Source organism: Pipistrellus hanaki (genome assembly GCF_964339955.1).
Source record: "Pipistrellus hanaki genome assembly, chromosome: 15".
In the NCBI taxonomy this organism is placed as follows: Eukaryota; Metazoa; Chordata; class Mammalia; order Chiroptera; family Vespertilionidae; genus Pipistrellus; species Pipistrellus hanaki.
Window position 1 is genome coordinate 23376742 of NC_140517.1, and position 21748 is coordinate 23398489.

At 41.6% G+C, this 21748-nt stretch overlaps 1 protein-coding gene across 1 annotated transcript; it reads right to left on the reverse strand.

The window, feature by feature from the left end:
• Positions 1-1561: 1561 nt before the first annotated feature.
• Positions 1562-21672, reverse strand: HSDL1 (hydroxysteroid dehydrogenase like 1). The gene is made up of 5 exons (XM_084905602.1): positions 21563-21672; positions 10527-10752; positions 9433-9878; positions 8992-9219; positions 1562-3231 (listed from the first exon to the last, which is right to left on the reverse strand). The coding sequence occupies exons 2-5, from the start codon at positions 10744-10746 to the stop codon at positions 3133-3135; spliced, it is 993 nt and encodes a 330-aa protein (XP_084761728.1). The 5' UTR covers positions 10747-10752; positions 21563-21672; the 3' UTR covers positions 1562-3132.
• Positions 21673-21748: the final 76 nt, after the last annotated feature.

The window sequence follows — 21748 nt, forward strand, 5'->3', positions numbered from 1 at the left end:
ATGAGACTGATGGCTGAGAAATCTACCAAGAAAGGCTGAGAACCACAGCATCCTGGTCTCCCGGTTTTCCACCACTTCAGGTTCTAACTTCCAAAACCCATGCTTCAGGTGTGTAATAAAGCATTCGAAATTCTGTAGAAGGTAAATCTTTATTTAAACTAAATGTTATTTTAAAGAATAACAGCTTAGCCAATACTGAGACAGAGACACGGTGAGAATGGTCTTTGTTTCAGAGGGTACACAATGTCAATGATAGAAGACACCACCTAAACGCTCTGGTTCCCAAATGTGACAAGATTTTAAGTAACTTGAGATTAAAACAGCAAAAACACTTCTCAATAGAGCTGTCTCTCCTTGCTGTCTTCCTGTCCTTCCCACTCTTTCTTGAACTCACTACAATCTCCCTTTCATCCCCACCAATCCATGTTACTTGATATGAAGTGTGTTAATTTGCCAAAGTCAATAGTCACAATCAACCTTCATCTTACCTTATCAGAAGAATGAGATGAAGAAACCAACCTAATATTTTTGAAAGACATGCATATGTACAATTTCCTTGCTTTATTATCTGCTCTAACTAAATTGCATCATAAATTAAGTTCATAAATTAAGTTTTTGCAATTTTAAAATAATTGTTCCTATGGGGGGAAAATGTATCCCTCATTTCAGACAATACATTTACAAATATATGGAGAAAACCCTCTTCCAAAGGAAGCAGCAACCACTTTCATTGTTAAATTTTCAGTTTACAGATTGTTTCAAAGGTTATTTCCCCCATTCTTAGTAAGAAAGTCCATCTAGGTCTGGCCAGCATGGCTCAGTGGTTGAGCACTGACCTAGGAACAGGAGGGCATGATTCAATTCCTGATCGGGGCACATGCCTGGATTGTGGGCTCAATCCCAGTGTGGGGTGCAGGAGACAGCTGATCAATGATTCTCATCATTGATGTTTCTCTCTCTCGTCCTCTCCCTACCTCTCTGAAATCAATAAAAAAAAAATAAAAAAATAAAAAAATTATATATATATGTTTCGGCTCTTTTCTTTAAAAAAAAAATTATATATATATATATATATATATATATATATATATATATATATATATATATATATTTATTTATTATTTATTTATTTATTTATTTATTTTTAAAGAAAAGAGCCGAAACCGGTTTGGCTCAGTGGACAGAGTGTTGGCCTGTGGACTGAAAGGTCTCAGGTTCGATTCCGGTCAAGGGCATGTACCTTGGTTGTGGACACATCCCCAGAAGGGGGTGGTGCTGATCGATGTCTCTCTCTCTTCATCGATGTTTCTAACTATCCCTCTCCCTTCCTCTCTGTAAAAAAATCAACAAAATATATTTTTAAAATAAATAAATAAAAAGAAAAAGAAAGAAAGAAAAAAGAAACCCCATCTACAGTGTCCAATTATTACTCTAAAATGAGCTCTGGGGAAAAGTATTTTAAGAAACATAAAACCTAAGAAAGATTCTTGGTTTTGATCTTTCACTAACTGCACCAATGAGCTTACTTATATAGGTCCTGCCAAGTAAAGAATTTTTAAAATATCACTGACATGGTTTATTTATTCTCATCATTTAACAATGATTCAATACCTAATCTATAAATATAAGACACATAACACAGGTATAAATATAGTACATAACATTGCTGCTGCTTATTACATGTCAAGGATCAGGTCAATGTGGCAGGAAATCAAATTTTTCCTAGTCTTAATGACCATAATTGTCTGGTGAGGGAAAAAGTCAAATGTAACCAAATAAAGGCTCCTTAAAACTAACTCCGTCAATACTTTTAATGTTATGTAGTGCCATTAGTCTGCACATCAGTGTCCCAATATTAAACTCCACATTTTTACTTTGCACACATTTGGTCATATTCATACAGTGATTTACAACCGTCAAGCACTACATATGTGGTCCTCAAAATGTTTGGCTTTATAGGACCTGAACCAAAAACATTTCACAGTAGCTTTCAATGTTAACCCAGATTGTGTGTGTGTGTTGGGGGGGGGGGGGGGGAGGTAGGAGAGAGGCTATGCATAATTATTTTCACACCAATAAAACTATTCACTATAATCATAAAGTAATTACAAGAACAAAGAATGAGCTTCTAACTTATTTCAACAGATACAATACATATCACACACATTTGTCCATATTCTAACTACAATTTCATAAATACTTGATGTTTACACCAATAATGCTACTGGAATTAAATAATATTACATAGAAAAGTATATGAAAACCAGATATAACAAGCTCTAAAGAGCTAAATTTTAGTTACAAAATGGGTCATAGGCTAAGAAATAACTACTTATCCACAATAAATATAAATCAACAGATTACTGACAGTCAGTCATTACACCTCCAAATCTAGGTTAAAAAACCAGAATGTTGTAAGTAATATTATACTTACAAGCCAATAGCATGAAATCTAGAATTTTAATACCCTGTAAGGCTCCACATTAAACCATCCTGACAAAAAAAAAAAAAAATTTAAGTAACTTACCCATAAAGTTGCCCAGATACACACATCCATACATATATGGTTCTCTAATGAAATATCAGTTGAAAGCAGCATTTTCATATACAGATTGTAGACAACTAGAGCTACACAATATCAACACACAGTTTTCTACTGCTTATCGCACAAGCCACCTTTTAAAATAACACATTTAAGTAGTCTTTCCTGATGAACATTTGAAAACCAATTCTATAATTCACCTACTGAAATAATTGCCCTTAAAAAAACATCTGAAATTGTAAGAGGTCACAAGTCACATTATATTTCAGTACCAGATTGCTGTAGCTCCTAGAACAACATAAACCACACAACTTTTGAACAATTTAGGGGGAAAAGCATTGAAATTTGAGTTTCCTCAATCAGTTCTTGTACCTCAGCCATTATTTACTCTGTGCCATCCATTTGGCCCTTGAGTTTTCCCACAACATTCTCTACAAGTATTATGTTTGCTTTGCAAATGATGAGCCAACAATATGCTAAGTCATCAGTAATAAAAGAAAATACCGAAGATAAATTAAATGTGTCCGTCCAAATGTCAGAATACTGTAGGTTCCCGTGAGTTGGCAAAGCTTCCCAAACCATCTCCAGTGTCATGGTTGGCGGGATAAGGCCTCCTTACGTAAAGAACGATGGAGAATATTTGCTCCCCACACCCAGAGCCATTCAGGCATGTACTGTGCAAAAAGAAACTAAAAATCGAAGGGAAAAAAAGGTTAATAGGTTAGAACCCAAAGCCACTGACATTGAAATGTACAGATCAGCATCTTACTTAATCCAACCAATATCACTGATCACTTTAAATACTAAAAAGGAAAAAGACTTTAGATACTACTGTACTTAGCACCTCTTTTGCATAAGACCATATGTTAGACTTAAGGGAATAGAAACATGATCACCACCCATCCATCCCCTTTCTCTAATGAGGATGGACAGACCTACATGCAGTAATAGGATTCCATCATTACTTGATATGAAGTGTGTTAATTTGCTTAAGAATTATAAACTCTTTCCAAAAGGAAAGGTGGCTGAAATAGATAAACGTGTGTGTGGTTAGTACTGTGTGAGAAAAGAGGTTTGAGAAGCAGAAAGGAGCCAAGTTAAATAAGAAAACTGAATAAAAGCACTGTCTTGAGATGTGATGATGGCTTGGGGACCCAGGGAGTCCAGCTGATGTTGTTCTGCTATCAGGTTCTCAACCAGGGCCATTTTGCCCCCCTCCTCTGGGTTATAAGAATACTGGTTGTCACAAATGGAGTGGTGGTGCTACTGGCATCCAGTGGCCAGATGGCATGAACATCCTATAATGCGTAGGACAGCTCCACAACAATTATCCAACCCCAAATGCCAATAGTGCTGAGGTGGAGAAACCCTGCACTATCGTGGCAGATTTGTCAGCATCGAAGTTACACTGTGTGAAAGTTCTAACACTTTGCATGCTAGGAAAGGGAGAAGGACAGGCCCCCAGCAAGTGCTGAAATTCTAGTCTAGGTTACCCTGAAGCTCCAGGGAACGCCAAATAAGGAGGGGTCCCGGTATGATGAACTGCAGGAGCACAGCTGCTCACAGCAGAATCCACAGAAGCTCCGACCCACCACCTCACAGACAGGAGCCCAGTATTCGGCCTGGAGCCATGGGTAACTTTCTTGGAGAAGGACTAAGGTCTCTTTGGACTTCTTTAAACAGCTAGGATTTCATGGGGGGGAATGCGTGGATATTCCTCCTTGGAGCTGCTGTCCTAAAGCAAAAGATTCTGAATCCAAAGAGATGAAAGAAGTCATCTTTTGGTCTCAGAAAAGGATCCAGTAAGTAGTGTCGCAAACACATAGACACTTGAGACAGACTAGATAACTGAATCCCCCTTCAAAGTACTTTTTTTCTTTTCTTTTCAGTATTCAGTAAAGAAAGAATCAGCATCTAAAAATCTGCTTGTTTTCAATGTCCATCCCTTGCCACTGTCCATTGCAGGGGGACCAGCATCACGGTGTTTTTTGACAGTTTCCTAAGGTGCTGCACTTGGAGACGTCACTGGCTCATCTTGTCTAGCTCATCCCAATGAGGGTTTTAGCATCCTGGGAAGCAGGTGGGAAGAGCTTGGTGGAAAGAGCTAATGGAAGAGAAGGGGAGAATTTCATCCCGTGTACTGACAGACAGACTAAAGGGGCTGACTAGTCGCCTATTTCGAGAACAACGGTCACAGGAAAGAATGCCAAGTGTCTGGCACTCCAAGCCGCAGAAGAGTGCCACAGCGAAGAGGAGGAGGGTGCGAGTGTGAGTGTATATAAGAGAGGAGGGGTGGATTTCGGGTTCTGTAAGGCTTTGTGCCTGCTCAGGACTCCTGACCAGTCTGTCCAGGCCTGAGAGTGGAGCTGGTCCTCCTCTGCAATAAAACCCAAAGGGCTCTAACCTCTGACGCAGTCGTCAGCCTGGCTGCTGGACCCTCACCCCCGTCTCAGTATGCAGCCTCGGGGCCTTCTCATTCCCACTGAGCTCCACCACCACCCTCAACGCATGTGTTCTCTTCCCAATGGCAACACAGCGCATGTGTGAACAAGCACATCAAAAGTAGGTAGAAATTCAGAAAAGACCATGACCCAGCCAGAGAGCTCAGGTTCTCCCACACTACTCCCCGCTCCCCGGAGCTTTCCTATCCCCGGAACACAGTCTCCATGTTCATAGGCAAGAAACTCACTGCTCATAGTTGTCAAATGAACTGTTTTTTCAGCCACACACACACCAGCATGTTTCTGGCCTTTATGTCAAGGATCACAAACAGAAAGCTATAAAGAAAAGACCCTCCATTTTCTGTCCAGCTTACTATGTGCTCCAAAGTTGACAATTTAATATTGCCTAATGCCACTTCTGGAAATAAAAAATGCTTCCCAATCAACATTAATAACTAATTAGCAATGAAAACAAATACATTTTACTCCTTTCTGGCTGTTTTTAAAGCCTAAATCATTTTTTTTAACTTTTTGCTTGCAAATCTTTATTAAGATAACTAGCATAATATATAAGATGCAATTGTTACATTATGTGAGAGAAAGCAAATATGTTATGGTTGTGAGTCAGTTCTAACTGGTCCTGTTCAGAAATGCTGTTTCACAGGCATGTAAGGAAATGAAGACCTGTGTAAGGAAGGCTGAGGCAGGGGTCAGGAGTGAGAAAACCTGCTCCCTAACCTCTGTGCAAGCTTTCAAACATAACCTCTTTTCACACAAACTTAGAAATGTTCTCTGTAAAATTACTTTTGTGCCCTCTTTGAAGTGGCTTCAAGGCGGGTAATAGGTGCGTAATAGGTGCATATGAACGTGCTGAGTGCTGCGAGGGAAAAGCCGCACAGCTGAAGGCACCGTAGATCCTCAGGCCATCACTCGGGCCTCCTCTCTGCTCAGCCATCCACTGATGGGTCCCCGGGCACCTCACTCCCCTTACTTCACAAGTATCATTTCAAACCTCACTCTCTCAGCCTCGCACTCCCTCCACCTCACCCTCACTTCACAGGAGCCATCAGACTGGGTTACTCAACTGCTAAGTGGACTCCTGGCCTCCCTCCTTCTTCATTTTCTAGTTGTTTCCAAAGTTCACATCACTTCCTCTCTACTTGTGCTTTCAGCCTTATCCCCCCACTTCCAGGAATCATACCTCCTTTTAAGCTCTTTCTTTTCCACATACCCCATTCCTCCAGCATTAAATTACAGTCAAGTCACTGCTGATTTGCATAGATTAAATAGCAAACAGAATTCCTTCCTTTGGATCCAATTCACTGCCTGTACAGCCTTATATCCCCCCCCCCAAAAAAAATGTTTATTGATTTTAGAGAGAGAAATAGAGATAGAAATATTGATGATGAGAAAGAATCATTGATTGGCTGCCTCCTGCCCGCCCCCTACTGGGGATCAAACCCACAACCTGGGCATGTGTCCTGACTGAGCCACACCAGCCAGGCGATAGCCTTGTATCTTGAGCACACCGTCTCCATGTCCTCATCTTCTCCATACTCACCTACCTACTGCAATGCAGCTGCTCCCTAAAATGCCTCCAAAACTGCTTTCATCAATGTCACCGAGGATTTCCAAGATTCTAAACCCATGTGTTGGTCCTTATGCTATGGGCCAGATGGCACCACGTGACATTGATGACTATGCCTTCCTCCTGAAAACCCTCTCTCCCCCTGACGTCCATATTCCACTCTCCTCCTCTCCTACTGACCTCGCTGGCTGCCCTTCCAGTCCACCTACCCTGGAATACTGGAGTTCCTTGAGTCTCTGACCAGGCCATCTTTTCTTCTCTCCACACTCTCCTTGGATAGTATCACCAACCCATAGCATATCATCCAGCTAAACACTGACGCCCAGTAAGCCTATACCTCTGTACAAACCTCTCACCTGAGCTCCACCTATGTAGCTGTCAACTCCACTTCTCTTAACTATTTCCCAGACCCTCCAAATCCAGCATGTGCAAAACTCTTATTGTTTCTCCAAAACCTGATCTCTTCCTCTCATGCTACCGGAGTTAAGTGGTACCACTGAGGTTCTGAAGCCAAAAACCTGAGAATGTGTTTTGTTTCTTCCTTTCCTTCAACCTGTCATGTTCAATAAATGAACTTTACCAATACCAAATATTGGTCAAGAAATATGGTCAGTCCATCATTCTTATTTAATTCATAACATATAAGACTAACTGGAATAAACAGCACAAAACAAAACTTTACACAGTATGTTTAGCATATCCAACTTCACACAGTAAATTTTTTATAAACTAAAGACAGAAATTGAAACCTTGACAAAATTTAGATCTTTGCAATCTGAGAAAAATAAAGTCAGAGGAAATAATTATAAAAGCAAAGTCACACTCTAGCCAGTTTGGCTTAGTGGACAGAGTGTCAACTTGAGGACAGAAGGGTCCCAGTTTCAATTCTGGTCAAGGGCACATGCCCAGGTTGCAGACTCGATCTCCAGTAGGGGTTGTGCAGGAGGCACCAGATCAATGATTCTCATCACTGATGTTTCTATCTCTCCTCTCCCTGCCTCTCTGAAATCAATAAAAATATTTTTAAGAGAAAAAGAAAAGAAAAAGTCACAATAGCAGAAGCTACCAGAGAAAATTGCTATGGACAAAACAGCTACTAATGACTCAAATATTTGTTGTAAAACTGGGAAAAAAAGAAAAAGAAAAGAAAAGAAAAAAAGAAAGAAAAGAAAAGAAATTGATGATGTTGAAAATAATTTGAGTAAAATAAAAATAAAAATAGAAAAAATTGGAAAATGTTAACAGTTTTCTATAGAAAACTATTCTATGAATTAAATTAGCTTAATAGGATTTCTTGACAGAAAAAAAACTCTACATTCTCCAGAAAAGCTCATCAATGTGAATACAGTATAAATGCAATTAAAATATTAAGTGTTTTATAAATGCAGTCAAAATATCTACTGCATCTAACTATCATCTTTATTATATCTTCATTTCTCAGGAAACTTCATGGTCAGTGGCTTGGAAAATTATTTTAGGTTTCTCTGCTAATCTCCAGTAATTAAGGACCTGGAAATAACAACTTAAATAAAACTGCTTCTTATTTTAAAAAAGTTATAGCCAAAACTTTTGAGAAAAGTAAAAATTCACTCTTGATTTGCTTATCTATTTATTTGGTATTGGTAAAGTTCATAATTTTTATTACAGTCCCTCAAATATCTGTTGATAATTTAAGAAAATTCTACATATTAAAGAAAAAAGAATTCTAAACTAGGGTACATCTACTTATTATGCCAGATAAAGAGACATGTGTCTATTATAATAAATCATTATGAGTTCTCAATATTTAGAATCAAATTTGCAAATATTTAACAAAGTTATTCTTTAAAACACTAATGACCCAATTCTTTGTCATGCCTGAAGAAAAAAAAAAAAAATTCTACGCTTCTTAAACAAATGAGTCCAAAAATATACTGAGATTACTGAGATGTGACAACTATATTACATGCAATAGACCTTTGTGGTTTTATGTCTTCTGATCATACTTTTGACTTAGAGGTACCCACTCAAGCATTACTAGAATGTTTGCATTTTTAAATTCCCATCTAAATTCTTAGTATTTTATTCTGCTACCATCTACTTATATTAAAGGAGCACATTTCATCTTTTAGGTGTCAAGTAGGTTAAACTTGAATGCTCTAATTCCCCAAAAGAAAATTGAGTGATTTAACCAGAACCATTAACAGTATCAGGTTTGGAGCCAGGTCTCTGAGCATTAGGTCACCTGTCTTCAGGCGTGGGCCACTTCCTAAAAATAAACCCTTACTTTCTTTGCTGAGGAAAAAAAAAGTGTCAGGTTTAAGAATCAGAATTTGCAATTCTCATCTTTCAGCCTTAGGCTTCAGTCGGATTCCCACGTACCATTTAGGAAGGTTTAAGACTGCATTAACCTAATTACAAAAGTGAAGGCATATTGTTACCTGAATAGAATGGGACCAATATCCTGTGGTCCTTTTCGAAATGCCCAGGGTAGAAACGGCATGATGTGCATATACTTTTGGTGAAGGCACCAACCACGAGCACTTGTGCAGAAAACTGCCAGGGGCAGTCATGTGGGTAGCAATGCAGAATGGGATTAGACTCTGCACAAAGATTCCTTTAGAAGCATATTCATACTGTAATGCTCTGCTGAAGTGGTCTAAATAAGCCTGTTAAAATGGAGCAGAGGGAAAGATTTTCATTTTATGGAACTTGGAAGAAAATTCAGGAGAAAATGAGGCTTGCTTATCATCATTTCAGAGGGGAAAAACACAGCATTAGCAAACATGAGTTGCTGACAAAGGGCTCAACAGATGGGGCCAAACCATCGTAATAAATGTCCTATTGCATTAAGATCTCATTTCTAATCAGGAATACATTACCTTTGAAGCAGAAAAGGCAGCCAGCTGGGGGGTTGGTTTGCAGCAGGAGCCAGAAGAGATAGTGACGACAGCGCCTTTCTTTCTCTCCACCATCCCCGGTAACACTATGTGGACCATCAAACTAGCCGCAGCAATGTTTACATTTATGATGTCCCAGAGTTTGTCCTCGGCGACCTGAGTAAAATACTGAGGGTAGGGATAAAACACGGCCACATTATTTACCAAGATGCCAATGTCTCTGCCTTTCAAGGCTTCTCGAATCGGGTCGTAGATCTCACGGCCGTTGCTGAAGTCTGCCACTATGATATCGGTCTCCACTTTGTAAGTGTCAGCGATGTCCTTAGCAACCATCTGCAACTTCTCTTGGTTCTGACTAATCAGGATAACACTGAGACCACGGCTTGCTAACTCTTCTGCGTAGGCTCTTCCGATCCCATCTGTTGCACCTACAATACAACCAGGAAACGTGAGCATACTCATTTCATGGTGAGGTTTTTTTTTTAATACCCCATTTAGCATTTCTGCTTAATCAGAGAAAGAACCACACTAGAAGTAAAGCAAGTTCTAATACTGATCAGTCAAGAACAATGTCATAATACGAATAATACTTATTATGTATCAAACATTCTCCCAGACACCCTGACACGTAGATGAAAAGTTATTTTACATTCACCAAGTTGATGAGACACAGTAGGAAACTGTTTTCAAACATATATCTGGCTTGAATATGTGCCAGGAAATGATAAATTACAACGCTATTTAAAACAAGAGAAATGATAAATTACAATGAAACAAGGAAAGCTTTTTTGAACATGGTAACAGGAAGCAAAAAGGAAAGCAAGGAGTAGGAAGGTGGGTCTGGAGCAATACTAGGAATAAGAGAGAGCAGAATAAGGACAAAAATCAAAGGAAAATTCTTCCAAGGTGATGGCAGTAAGAAAATATGAACATAATCATATAAGAATACATTGTTTTTGTTGTTTTTTAAATCAGCAAGTTCCCATGAAATGTAGTAAATCCTGGAATAATACACCCAACCTAAAACACAAACAGGAGATTTTAGATTAGACAAGGAGTGAAATCCCATTTCTTACCACTCACGACTGCCCATCTTCCATATTGCTTGATCAGATCTGCTCTGCTCACCAGGCGAGGGACAAAGTGCAGCCTGATCAGGCTGTAAAAGTCACAGATGACGGTGATGCTTTTTCTGGCTGTGTACCAGGCTCCCACCAAGGCTAGAGCTTCCACGTAGCAATTACACGACCTGGCGATTTCCCTATACAAGAGGTAGAAGCTGTCAACGGCAGCCATGGCAGCCTGCAGGGAAGGGAAACAGAGTTCTGTGCTTAGTAAGTTAAAGGAACATGCATAGTCTGAGTGAAGAAAAAGCTGAGGACATCAGAACTGAATAATTTTGCATTCAAATAACAGTAATAGTTCAAATCCATGTTGCCCATGGATCTAGGCAAGTTATGATCTCATTAACATTTGTAGTTTAGAAACTTCTCTTCCAAGGAGATTAGTCAACACAACTACTAAGAGTTACCAAATTCCTTCTAAAATTCAGGCACTGTGCTGCATGTTGTGCATACAGAGATAAACACAATATGTTCTGTGCCCTAAAAAAGCTTCAAGCTCAGTATGATGACATGCCCAGACTTTAATTCATATAACAGAGGAGAAGGATGTTTATTTCTTTGCTTTATTCATAATCAGCAGGTGAAGAGGGCCTAGTCCCCATGTAGACACGAAGAAGAAGAAATAGAAGTAAAATTAAGACATGGCCTTGGCTACAAAAAGTTTACAATCCAGGTGAGGCAAAACTAAGCTTTAGTGAACTTTCATATAAATAATATCCAAAAATGTGTATTTGAAAAGAAATACTCGCCCAACTTAAGTGGTTTTCTCAAATGAGAATGGGATAAGCACTTCTCCATCTTACCAGGTTAATTTGTATACCATTATCTTTGACTGCCCCTCATGTTTGAGGGAAGAAAAGTCCAATATAACTCTTACAAGTATCCACATAGCAAACATTTATAGCGCACCTACTATATTCCATGTACTGTGACATATGCTAAGGACTCAAAGATGAGTTAAATAATTGTACTAGGAGAAGAGACAGGCATTTAACAAAAGTTTTAAATGCCATATGAACTTGTGTATATATGCTTGCAATTAGGGGCAACCTGCAGAGGTAGACAAAGGCAGGCATGACCAAGGTTGATGAACTTCATCCTATACTCGACCTGGGGAGCCACTGATCTAGCTGCACTATCAATGAGGGACAAAATATCAGTCTAGAAAAGACTACAATGAAATAACAGAGAACTCAGATATACACAAGTATAAGAATACAACATATATTAATGCAAGATATATTAATATATCTATAGTAATAAAAGCATAATATGCAAATTGACCAAACAGCCATCTGGATGTCCTTCCAGATGACCTTCCAGACGAAGCCCGGGCTGCAGCCTCGGGATCCAGGCAGCTGCCCTGACTGCAAGGGAGGGATCGAGGTAGCCACGGTGGCTGCGAAGGCCTACTCTTGCACAAATTTCATGCACTGAGCCTCTAGTATTATATAAAAGAAAACTGATTTTAAGCCAGTGTATATGTACATAAAACTTTTGAGTTTAATCTCTTTTATAGAAACCTCATTAAAATAGAAAAAACAAATCCTGAAACTAAGAAAATACCCAAAAATAGCAGCATAACTTGCCATAAGTGTAAGGAAGAATGAATTCCCTCCCTTTTTATTACAATGTGATCTCAGCCAAGTTCTCAACTAAGCAGGAGAAAATAAGCACAAATAGAATGTGTTTATATAAGAATGACACTGTATTGTGATTAAAAGGCACATACAAAAATAGTTTAAAATTATTGAATATACCTTAGAACTTATATGTTAAATATTAACATTTCTAGTCCAAATTATAAACCAATAGAACATACAAAGGAAATATGACAGAAAACTGAAGAAATAGATAAGCAGTAGGGTTCTTAAATGCCCCACAATAAGGATATATGTAATCTCTTATCAAATAAAGAGATTTGTTAAAACTAATCAAATACTAGGGCATGAATTGCAAAAAATAAATGCAAAAAAAAAAGTCACTTGTACACACTAGTACTTTTCAAACAAAATGTAATAAAATTAGAAATAACAAAGCTATGACAAAAAAGCTATATACTTGGAATATTAAATATTTTCTTCACGGTAACAGGTGGGCAGTGAAAAATTAACCCTTTGCACTCCGCTGTCCCCTCTCAGGGGACATCAGAATTCTAGCATATCACTCGGATGTCCCCTCTCAGGGGGGACATTGCAGTTTATTAGTGATTACGGGGAATTGAGTTAATTCAACGCATGTTTCCGCCACAAAGTAGCGTAGAGTAGCTGGTAGCCAATGTCCAGAATGGTTCGGAGTGCAAAGGGTTAAATACCACATATCTAGATCTAATGGGTTGTAACCAAAACAATACTTGTGGGAAAGGTAACTGTACAAAGTGTATATAACAAGATTCTAAATAAAAAGGAGGAGGTCTGATATGCCTCATGTAATGACCTCATACTAATGGGAAACTGAATTTCTTCCCCTAAAATACTTTTTCCCCCCAAGAATTTGAAAGATGCCTGACTACAAAGGACTTTCCCAATTTTTTCTGCTCTACTCACTAACAACTCTGGTTTTCCTCTAACTCCTCCTCCAGTTCTGGGCCTTCTTATGGCTCAGTCTCTTCTTAAGGCCAATTTGTGAACAAAAAACAACACAAAAGAAATTCCTTTATTTTGCCCTCATAGCTCAACTGGGAAAATGTTATATAAAACTAATACCAAAGATTTTGAAAATTAAGAAAATGCAAAAATACTTGTGCCATGAATCCCTGTGTGTGTGTATACAGAAAAAATATTTCCTCATCTAAGAATAAGGAAGGCCAATGGTGTCTGTCTGGTGAAAGGCTTGGCTGGAATGGCAACCAGCTCCTGCACCATTTTTCTTAAGGAATATTCATCAACTGGGACAAACCTGCTCAATAGCTTAGAGAGAGATGGCACTCTGCACAGACACCAGGAGCTCAGGACACAAAATGCAGGAAGAGGCCAGCCGCCCAGGAAAGCAGGCAGACACGGCCAGCCTCTCTCCCTCTCCCCTGGGCTTTCCCCTGGCCTCATCTTTCTCTCTGCAAACCACCTTGCTAGGTTCCACCTGCAGAGCACTAGAACTTCCACACAACTGCAGCCACTGGCATCTCTATTTCAAATTCCTGGCAGAGAGTCTGGCTGGCCCACCTGAGCTCAGGTATTCAGCACTTGTCTTATCAGCTGGCAGAGGTGGCAGGGAGGAAGTATCCTGCGGTGTTTGGAAGAGCCCCTTCTAGCCTGTGGTGGGGCAGGTGCTGTAAGAACGAGGAAATGAAAAGAAACTCTGCTACACCTTTCCCCTGTCCTTCCACCCTGGGCACTGCGTTATAACCGTTCTGTTTTTGAACTACCTCCAGGAGGCCGAGTTCCTCTAGGCGGAGGCCAAATCTTACTCCTCTGCTTCTCCAGCACCTTCCACAACCTCTGGCACAGAGCAGGAGCTCAACACATGTTTGTTGCATTAGACTTTACTACCCAGTCTCAGCTCAGCTCCCAGGCTGTTTTTCCATCTAGCTCTCAGTCTCCACACACCATCCTGTTCCCCAACTCCGGAGGGCACCACCAAACAAACCCCTTTGATCCTTTACAGAAAGAGAAACCTCATGTGCAAAATCCACCAGGAACTATCCCCTCAGGTCCAGCAGGAGAGATGCACCCACATCAGGGGCGAGTTGAGAACAGCGGTGTCAAGGGGCTTCAACTCCAGGTTGGCCCCAGTTCTCAATTCTACGTTACAGCTCCACCATAGACAAATTCCTTAGACACCTATTATCATTGTCATGTTTTCTAAAAATCACAGAGAATCAGAGGGCTGACAGCATTCTAGGTCTGGTCTTCAGCCCTGAGGTACAGAAAGGCAACTTGGTCATTCCCCAGAGAATAGGTCAAGTTGGAAAGATCTGATTCACACCCACCAAATTCACAGAAGACTGATAAATTCAAACACCAATGTATGTATGAGTAATAGACAACAGAAACCTAGACACACAGTCACTGATCTATAGGAAAGTCTATGTGGAATCAAACTATGTGTGGGATGCTGAAGACCTGCCCAAGTAAGCCAGGAGTCTTGCCACCCTGTGTACACAGAATTCACTGAAAGATGAACGAAGTGCTTCAATGACATGTGGCAAGGGTGCTGCTGAAGAAGGTGTAAGACTCTCCTGGGCAGAGAGGAGGAAAGGCCTAGCACTGTAAAAAGTCCAGCCTGCCAGGAAAGGGAGACAAGTTCAATGTGCTTACAGCAGAGGATGTGCACGTAGGACTAGCGGGGAGGAGGGGGGGGGGGGTTAGGAGGGGGGACCAGATGGTGAAATGCCTTTATGCCAAATGGAAGTGTTTGGCCTTACTCTTTGAGTAAGTCCCTTAGGCCAAAGGGAGGAGCTGACTGGGTTTGCTGTGGAATTTACTGGCTGCAGTGGAGGTGGCTGTAGTAGTGTGGGCAGGACGTGAGGAGTCCTGAACGCTGGTCCATCCAATAGGGATGAAGCAAGGCTGATGGAGAGCACATGCCTGTGTGACAGATTCATTTCTGCTCCTCAGACTCACCATTTTCATACATTTGTTCATACTTGATAGACCATAAATGGAAAATAACAGGAAATTATAAATTCCTTATATTCCCTCACTCTTCTTTTCCACCCTTAAGTACATGATGGAAACTAATGTCTTTTTAATAAAAGAAGAAATCAGGACTTCCCCCAAAGCCACTAAATTCCAGGAAAGCTCATGGAAACACAGTTTTAAAGGAGTGTATTACACATTTAAGCCTAGAAACTGATCAAGAAATGTACAGTTGCATATAACTTGCTTTGGGGGTTTGATTTCTCTATGGATATTTAATCTAAAACTTTGAGGAACAGGAAGATTCTGGTCTTTTTACAACCTACCTTTAAAGCTATTAAAAAGCTTTGTTTTCTTATCTCTACAGAAAACTAAAACATCAAGTGAGAAACAGTAAAATAATAAGGAAAGTAGTGAGCAGGAAAACAGTAATTCAGAACGGTCCCAAAATAGGAAAAGAAGGAATTCCCTGTTATCTGTCGGGCACTTTTTACTTGGATAACCTGATACTCATCAGGGCTAGTTCATCACACTTAAGGGTCTCTAGGTAAACTGTGGACTTTGGGTGATTATGTCAAATGTAGATGTTTATCTTTGGTAAAAAGGTGGCATTCTCATACCAGCCTGTTTTGTTCAATGGTTGGAGCATGGGCCCATGGACTGAACTGTCCTGGGGTTCGATTACGGTTGGGGGCATGTACCTCAGTTGTAGACTTGATCCCATCCAGGGGTGTGCCAAAGGCAACTGGTCGATGTGTCTTTCTCACATCAATGCTTCTCTGGCTCTCCCTTTAGACTTTCACAACTATAAAAGTGTTATGGGAAAATTATGGCCGAACCTCCAAGAAGCAAAGTCACCTCCTCAAAGCACAACTGCTGTGGCCTGTAACATTAGCCTGACCTACAGTTTAGTTGGCTCAACTCTGCAATGAAAGGGCAATCGAATCCTCTAAGGCACTAAGGAGATATTGTGGGTTTGGGTCCCCCATATGCCTGTGTAAGAACCTTCAGGAATCAAGAGTTCTGGGGAGTGTCCTGGCTGAGACACAGACATCACCAGGCTATCCAAAGAAATGACTCCCGGGGAGGATAGTAAAAGAACATAAGACAGATTGGCCAAAATGTTTCAAAGAAAATAAAGCGAGTGTCATTGGAAGACAAAGCAGCACCAGCGAGGTGTTGTGGTCCTCTGAACAATGGCCCTCAAGATGCCCACAGTCTAATGCTCAAACCTCGTAAACAAGCCACCTTATGTAGCAAAGGGTGTGATTAAGTTAAGGACCTTGAGATGGGGAGATGATCCTGGATTATCCAGGTGGGTCTAATGTGATCACACTTATCCTTATTAAAAGAAGAAAGAATGGCTAGAGTCAGAGGAAATGTGACCAAAAGCAGAAGTCAGAGAGAAAGATTGATTTAAAGATGCTGGCTGAAGGATTTGAGGGTGGAGGGAGGGGGTCACAGGTCAAGGAATGCAGGCACCTCTAGAATCTGGCAAAGGCAAAGAAATGATTCTCCCCTGGAGCCTCCAAAGTGACACAGCCCTGCTGACACCTTGACCTTAGCCACGTGAAAGTGATTTCTGACTCCAGAACTCTAAGAGAACAAATCTGTGTGCTAAGCCACTAAGTGTGTGGTTATCTGTTACAGTGCCGTAAGATGGATGGATGGATAGACGAAAAGACGGATGGACGAACAGTCAGTCCAATTTTTATTGTCCTAATTTTTAGGACAATAAAGAGACAAGCTGAAAATCCTGCAATACCCTTTAACTCAAAACCTTCAAGGGTATTCAGGAACCAGAAAGTAGCCTCGGAGATTCCTGTGATCTTCAATGACTGGGGCAGGCCTGAGGTGGTCCTCGCCATGCTCATCAGCAGCCGGTCCTGTAAAACTTCCCAACAAGGCTGCAGGGCTTGGACTTTATTTTCATTAACATTTTGTATAGGAATCTTACTTCCTTCCCGAGTCTGAACCTGCCTTGTTCTCAGCACTTAAATCCTATCTGTCCTTCTAAGAACAGCTCAAGTCCCATTTCTTCTCCCAGTTCATTCCTAGCACTCACTGACCGCCAGGCCTTGAGGGTAAACCGGAGGCCCACACACGTCTTTCCTGAACCCCACCTCAAGTTCTGTCTCACTCACCCACATGGCACTTACCGCACTGCTCTGCATTCTACTTAACTTGTCTCTGTCTTGGTTCCCCAACAAGAGTACAGGACTTTTGAGAACAGGAAATGCTAATTAAAATGAACTTTTCTGTAATTTAGAAAAATTAAAACACACACACAAAAGTTGTAAAACATATTATGCACAGTTCAAAGAACAATAAAACAAAACTCCCACATAGAACCCTTCTTCACAAATAAAGCCCCATCTGCTTCTGTCCTGATCATCCTGGGAGGGGGAGGGGGGATCCTTGCCTAAATTCCGACATAATCATTGCCATGTTGTTGTTGTTTAATAGTTGTACTATTACCCAGCACAGATTTAATTCTGAAATAATTGTATTCAGTTCTGCCTGGTTTTGAACTTTATATAAAGAAATCCCACTGCATGTATCCTTTGGTGACATGTTTCTCTCACTCAGTACTGTTTTCGAGATTCATCCTGGAGCTGTAGGTTACACTTGCACTGCCGCACACTATCTCATGGTACAAACACATTATATTCATGTTCCCATTCTATTGCTGACAGATATTTGGGTTGTTTTGCTGGTTTTAATTTTATAATTACAAGCAGAGGTGCCATGGACATGTTTAAGCACATCTCCTGAGCACATGTGTAAGTTTCTCAAAGAGATAAGCCTAAGAGTCTAATTGTAGGGTCATAAGCCATCCACGTAGTCAAGGGGATATTCTGAACACCCACCAACAGCAAGTTCACAATGCCTCTTCCCAAAGGCTGCAATGTCCCACAGTTCATCTGCCCACAGGGCGCTGTGAACTGAGATCTCCTATGGCTTTAATTTACATTTCCTGATTACTAATAAGGCTGACTGACGTTCTTCTAATGTTTATGTGCTGTTTTCTCATCTATGAAACGCCTATTCCTTGCTTTTGCCTTGTTTCTATTATGTTTTCTTTTTGTTTCAGAATTGTAAGAATTCTTTCTATATTCTAGTACCATATTTTCCGGCATATAAGACAACCCCCCTAATTTTACAGTTAAAACATAGGTTTAGGCTATCTTCGCTGTATAAGACTAACCCCCACTTCAAAGAAAAGACTTACTTTGCCTTCAAGATCTGCAGGTAATTTCTGTGCAATTTTGGTCTTTTGCCCCCGATTTTCAGTTGACTTTTTTTCGTTTCAAAAGTCGTCTTATACGCCGGAAAATACGGGTAACTATTTCTCTGTATGTTTTGCCTCTTTGTAGCGCATGCAATAAGCTGAATGTCTTAATTTTAATGTAGTCAAATGTATCAATCTTTTTTCTGTATGGTTTGTGCCTGTGTTTGACGTCAGAAATCCTGTCTTAGCCCCGGGTTATAAAGGTATTTTTCTATATTACTTTCTAAATGCTTTCACATTTTTGTTCTCCTGATTTAAGTCTGTAATCCTCCTGCAGCTTTATGAAGGTGTGAAGCTGGGATCAGACCCACCTTTAATATTCCTCCTCAGTTCCTGGCACGGTGCTATTATACAATATTCAATAAATACTGCCTTACATTAAAAGCTCCAATTTCATTCCTGAGGAGAAAAAAGCACAAGAAGTTTCTCAAACTTTGTGTCTGCACTGTGACAAAGTTACGGTTGGCATATCACGACTTTTTGGAATTTCCTTACCTTCCTTTGCCAATTTTTAGTGGACCACTAAACTGAATTAATGGGAAACAGAATAGAAGCTGAGTGAAGTGCTCATTCAAGATCCAATACGCCTCAGTTTCAGGTTTCCACTTGTGAAGTAGAAATTAAAATGATAGCACCTATTCCTAGGTGTGTACCTAAGATAACTAAAAACTTAATGCTCACACAAAACGTGCAGAGCCACGTTCATAGCAGCACCACTCACTGTAACTAAAAAGTGAAACCAACCCAAATGTCCATCAACAGATGAATGGATAAAGGCAATGTGGTCTGTACACACAATGGATAAAAGAATGAAGTACTGACACATGCTACAACCTGGACAAACCTTTAAAATATTATGCTGAGCCGAGACCGGTTTGGCTCAATGGATAGAGCGTCGGCTTGGGGACTGAAGGGACCTGGGTTCGATTCCGGTCAAGGGCATGTACCTTGGTTGCGGGCATATCCCCAGTAGGCGGTGTGCAAGAGGCAGCTGATCGATGACACTCTCTCATCGATGTTTCTAACTATCTCTCTCCCTTCCTCTCTGTACAAAATCAATAAAATATATTTTTAAAAATACTTTAAAAAATAATAAAATATTATGCTGAGTGGAAGAAGCCAAACAGAAAAGTCCAAATACCATGATTCCATTTATAGGAAATGTTCAGAACAGGCAAATCCACAGAGACAGGAAGTGGATTAGGGTTGCCAGGGCACAGTGAAATGGAAAATAGGGAGTGCCCACTAATGGGGTGCAATTTCTTTGAGGTATGGGAATGTTCTAGAATTAAATGGTGATGGTTACACACAGAATATGCTTCTATGAAAAGTATACCTACTTATAAATGGCTACAATGGTAAATCTTATGCTATTAGCTTTTATTTCAATTAAAAAAAACAATGCCATGGGTCAGACTGTTGGACCTCAAAGGGAGGGTGGAGATAAAAGGGAGAGATCAACCAAAGAACTTATGTGCATACATATGAGCCTAACCAGTGGTCGAGGACAATAGGGGAGTGGGGGCATCAGTGGGAGATTGGAATGAAGGGTTGAGGACAAATATGTGATACCTTAATCAATAAAGAAATTTAAAAAAAAAATACCATGCACTCAGACCATTATTGTACAGATTAAAATCACAATAACTGAAGACTTCCTGGATTCGAATCGGGGCTCCCAAGCTGGGTGTCTTGAGTGAAGGTGAAGTCACTTCACCTCTGAGCTTTCCTGACATCACCTATAAACATGGGGGTAATAGTTCCTGCCTGAGATTATAACAAGAATTAAATAAGGTCATAGACATAAACCACTTAGAACAGTGACTGAGACACAAGTGATCAATAAGCTTTTGCTATTGGCCACTATAATTAAGTGTTCAGTGTTAGCTATTGGCTACTTATGGTGGTCAGGGTTAAAACTGAGAGCTGGGCCTGGCCAGTGTGGCTCAGTGGTTGAGCATGGGCCTATGAACCAGGAGGTGCTGGTTGGATTCCTGGTCAGGGCTCATGCCCAGGTTGTGGGCTCTATTCTCAGTGGGAGTGTGCAGGAGGCAGCCAATCAATGATTTTCTCTCATCACTGATGTTTCTCTCCCTCTCTCCCTCTCTCCCTCTCTCTCCCCCCCCTCTATCCCCCCCTTTCCTCTCTGAAATCAATTAAAATATATTATTAAAAAACTGAGAGCTGGCTTTATGCAAAAAAGACTCTAAGTGCTTTATTCCAGGCGGCTCACTTTTTCTGTCATCAACCATATAAGGCAGTGTTAGAATCATCCCGTTTACAGATGGGAGAACTGAGGCTTACAGAGGTCAAGCGACATACCAGGAGCTCTCAGTTAAGAATGGGGCGGTGGGAATTCAGATCAAGGTCTAGGAAAGTCCAGAACTCTGGCTGGCTGGCCGCCCCACTGAGAGACCCCCAGGTGGGCATCCTGCTGGCATCCCCAGGGTTGCAGGGTTTGCTGGGCTGTGGCAGGGGCTGCAGGTTCCTTGAGCAGGGGCTGCCTCACTGGTCTCCGGAGCTCCCCCCTCTCCAGCACCAGCCGGCCAAGCAAGCCTGAGCAAAGGACCATCGCCGTGGGAACTGGCGGTGCCCTTTCTTCCGGCGCTACCTTATTCTGCATTACTCCTAACCCAGAACAAAGACGACAAACCCCACTCAAACCAAGTCCTCTGGTAATGAGAATAAAGAAGCACGTACAAAGGGGATGATTTTTCAGAGCCTCGTGGGGAGCACCCAGGTCAAGGTCTGGGGGCGTGGGGTGCCCAGCGCTTGAGGTGGGTGGGGCCCTAGGTTTGCGGAGGAAGGGGGGCGGGAGGGTACGGGCCCAGCAGAGAGGGATCTCTGGGGTGCCACGCCGGGGTGGAGCTGGGGAAGGGCGCTGTGTGGCTGGGGACACGGGTCTGGAGGCAGAGGTGCTGGGGCGAAGGTTTAAGATCCGCGAGGGACGAAGGGGCCTGAGTGCGGGCGGCGCACAGAGCACGGGTCCCGGGGGGCGTGGTGGGGCGCGGAGGGGCAAGGGGGCCAAGGCCCTGCAGGCGTCCAGGGGCGCGAGGCGAATCTGGGGTACGGGCCGGAGGTGGGAGGGGGGATAGGGAACGTAGAAGGGGTTGCGGTACCTGCACAGGTGGCGCAGTCTCCGAGCCGCTCCCACCAGAGCCGCGTGAACTCCGCCCCCGTTACAGCCTCCGCCGCCGCTGCCGCGGGCCGCGCTCCCACGTGACCCACGCCGGCGCCGGAGGGGCGGGGCAGAGCCGTCGGGAGGTCCACCAGAGTGCGCATGTGCAGCGGTTGCCATGGAGACT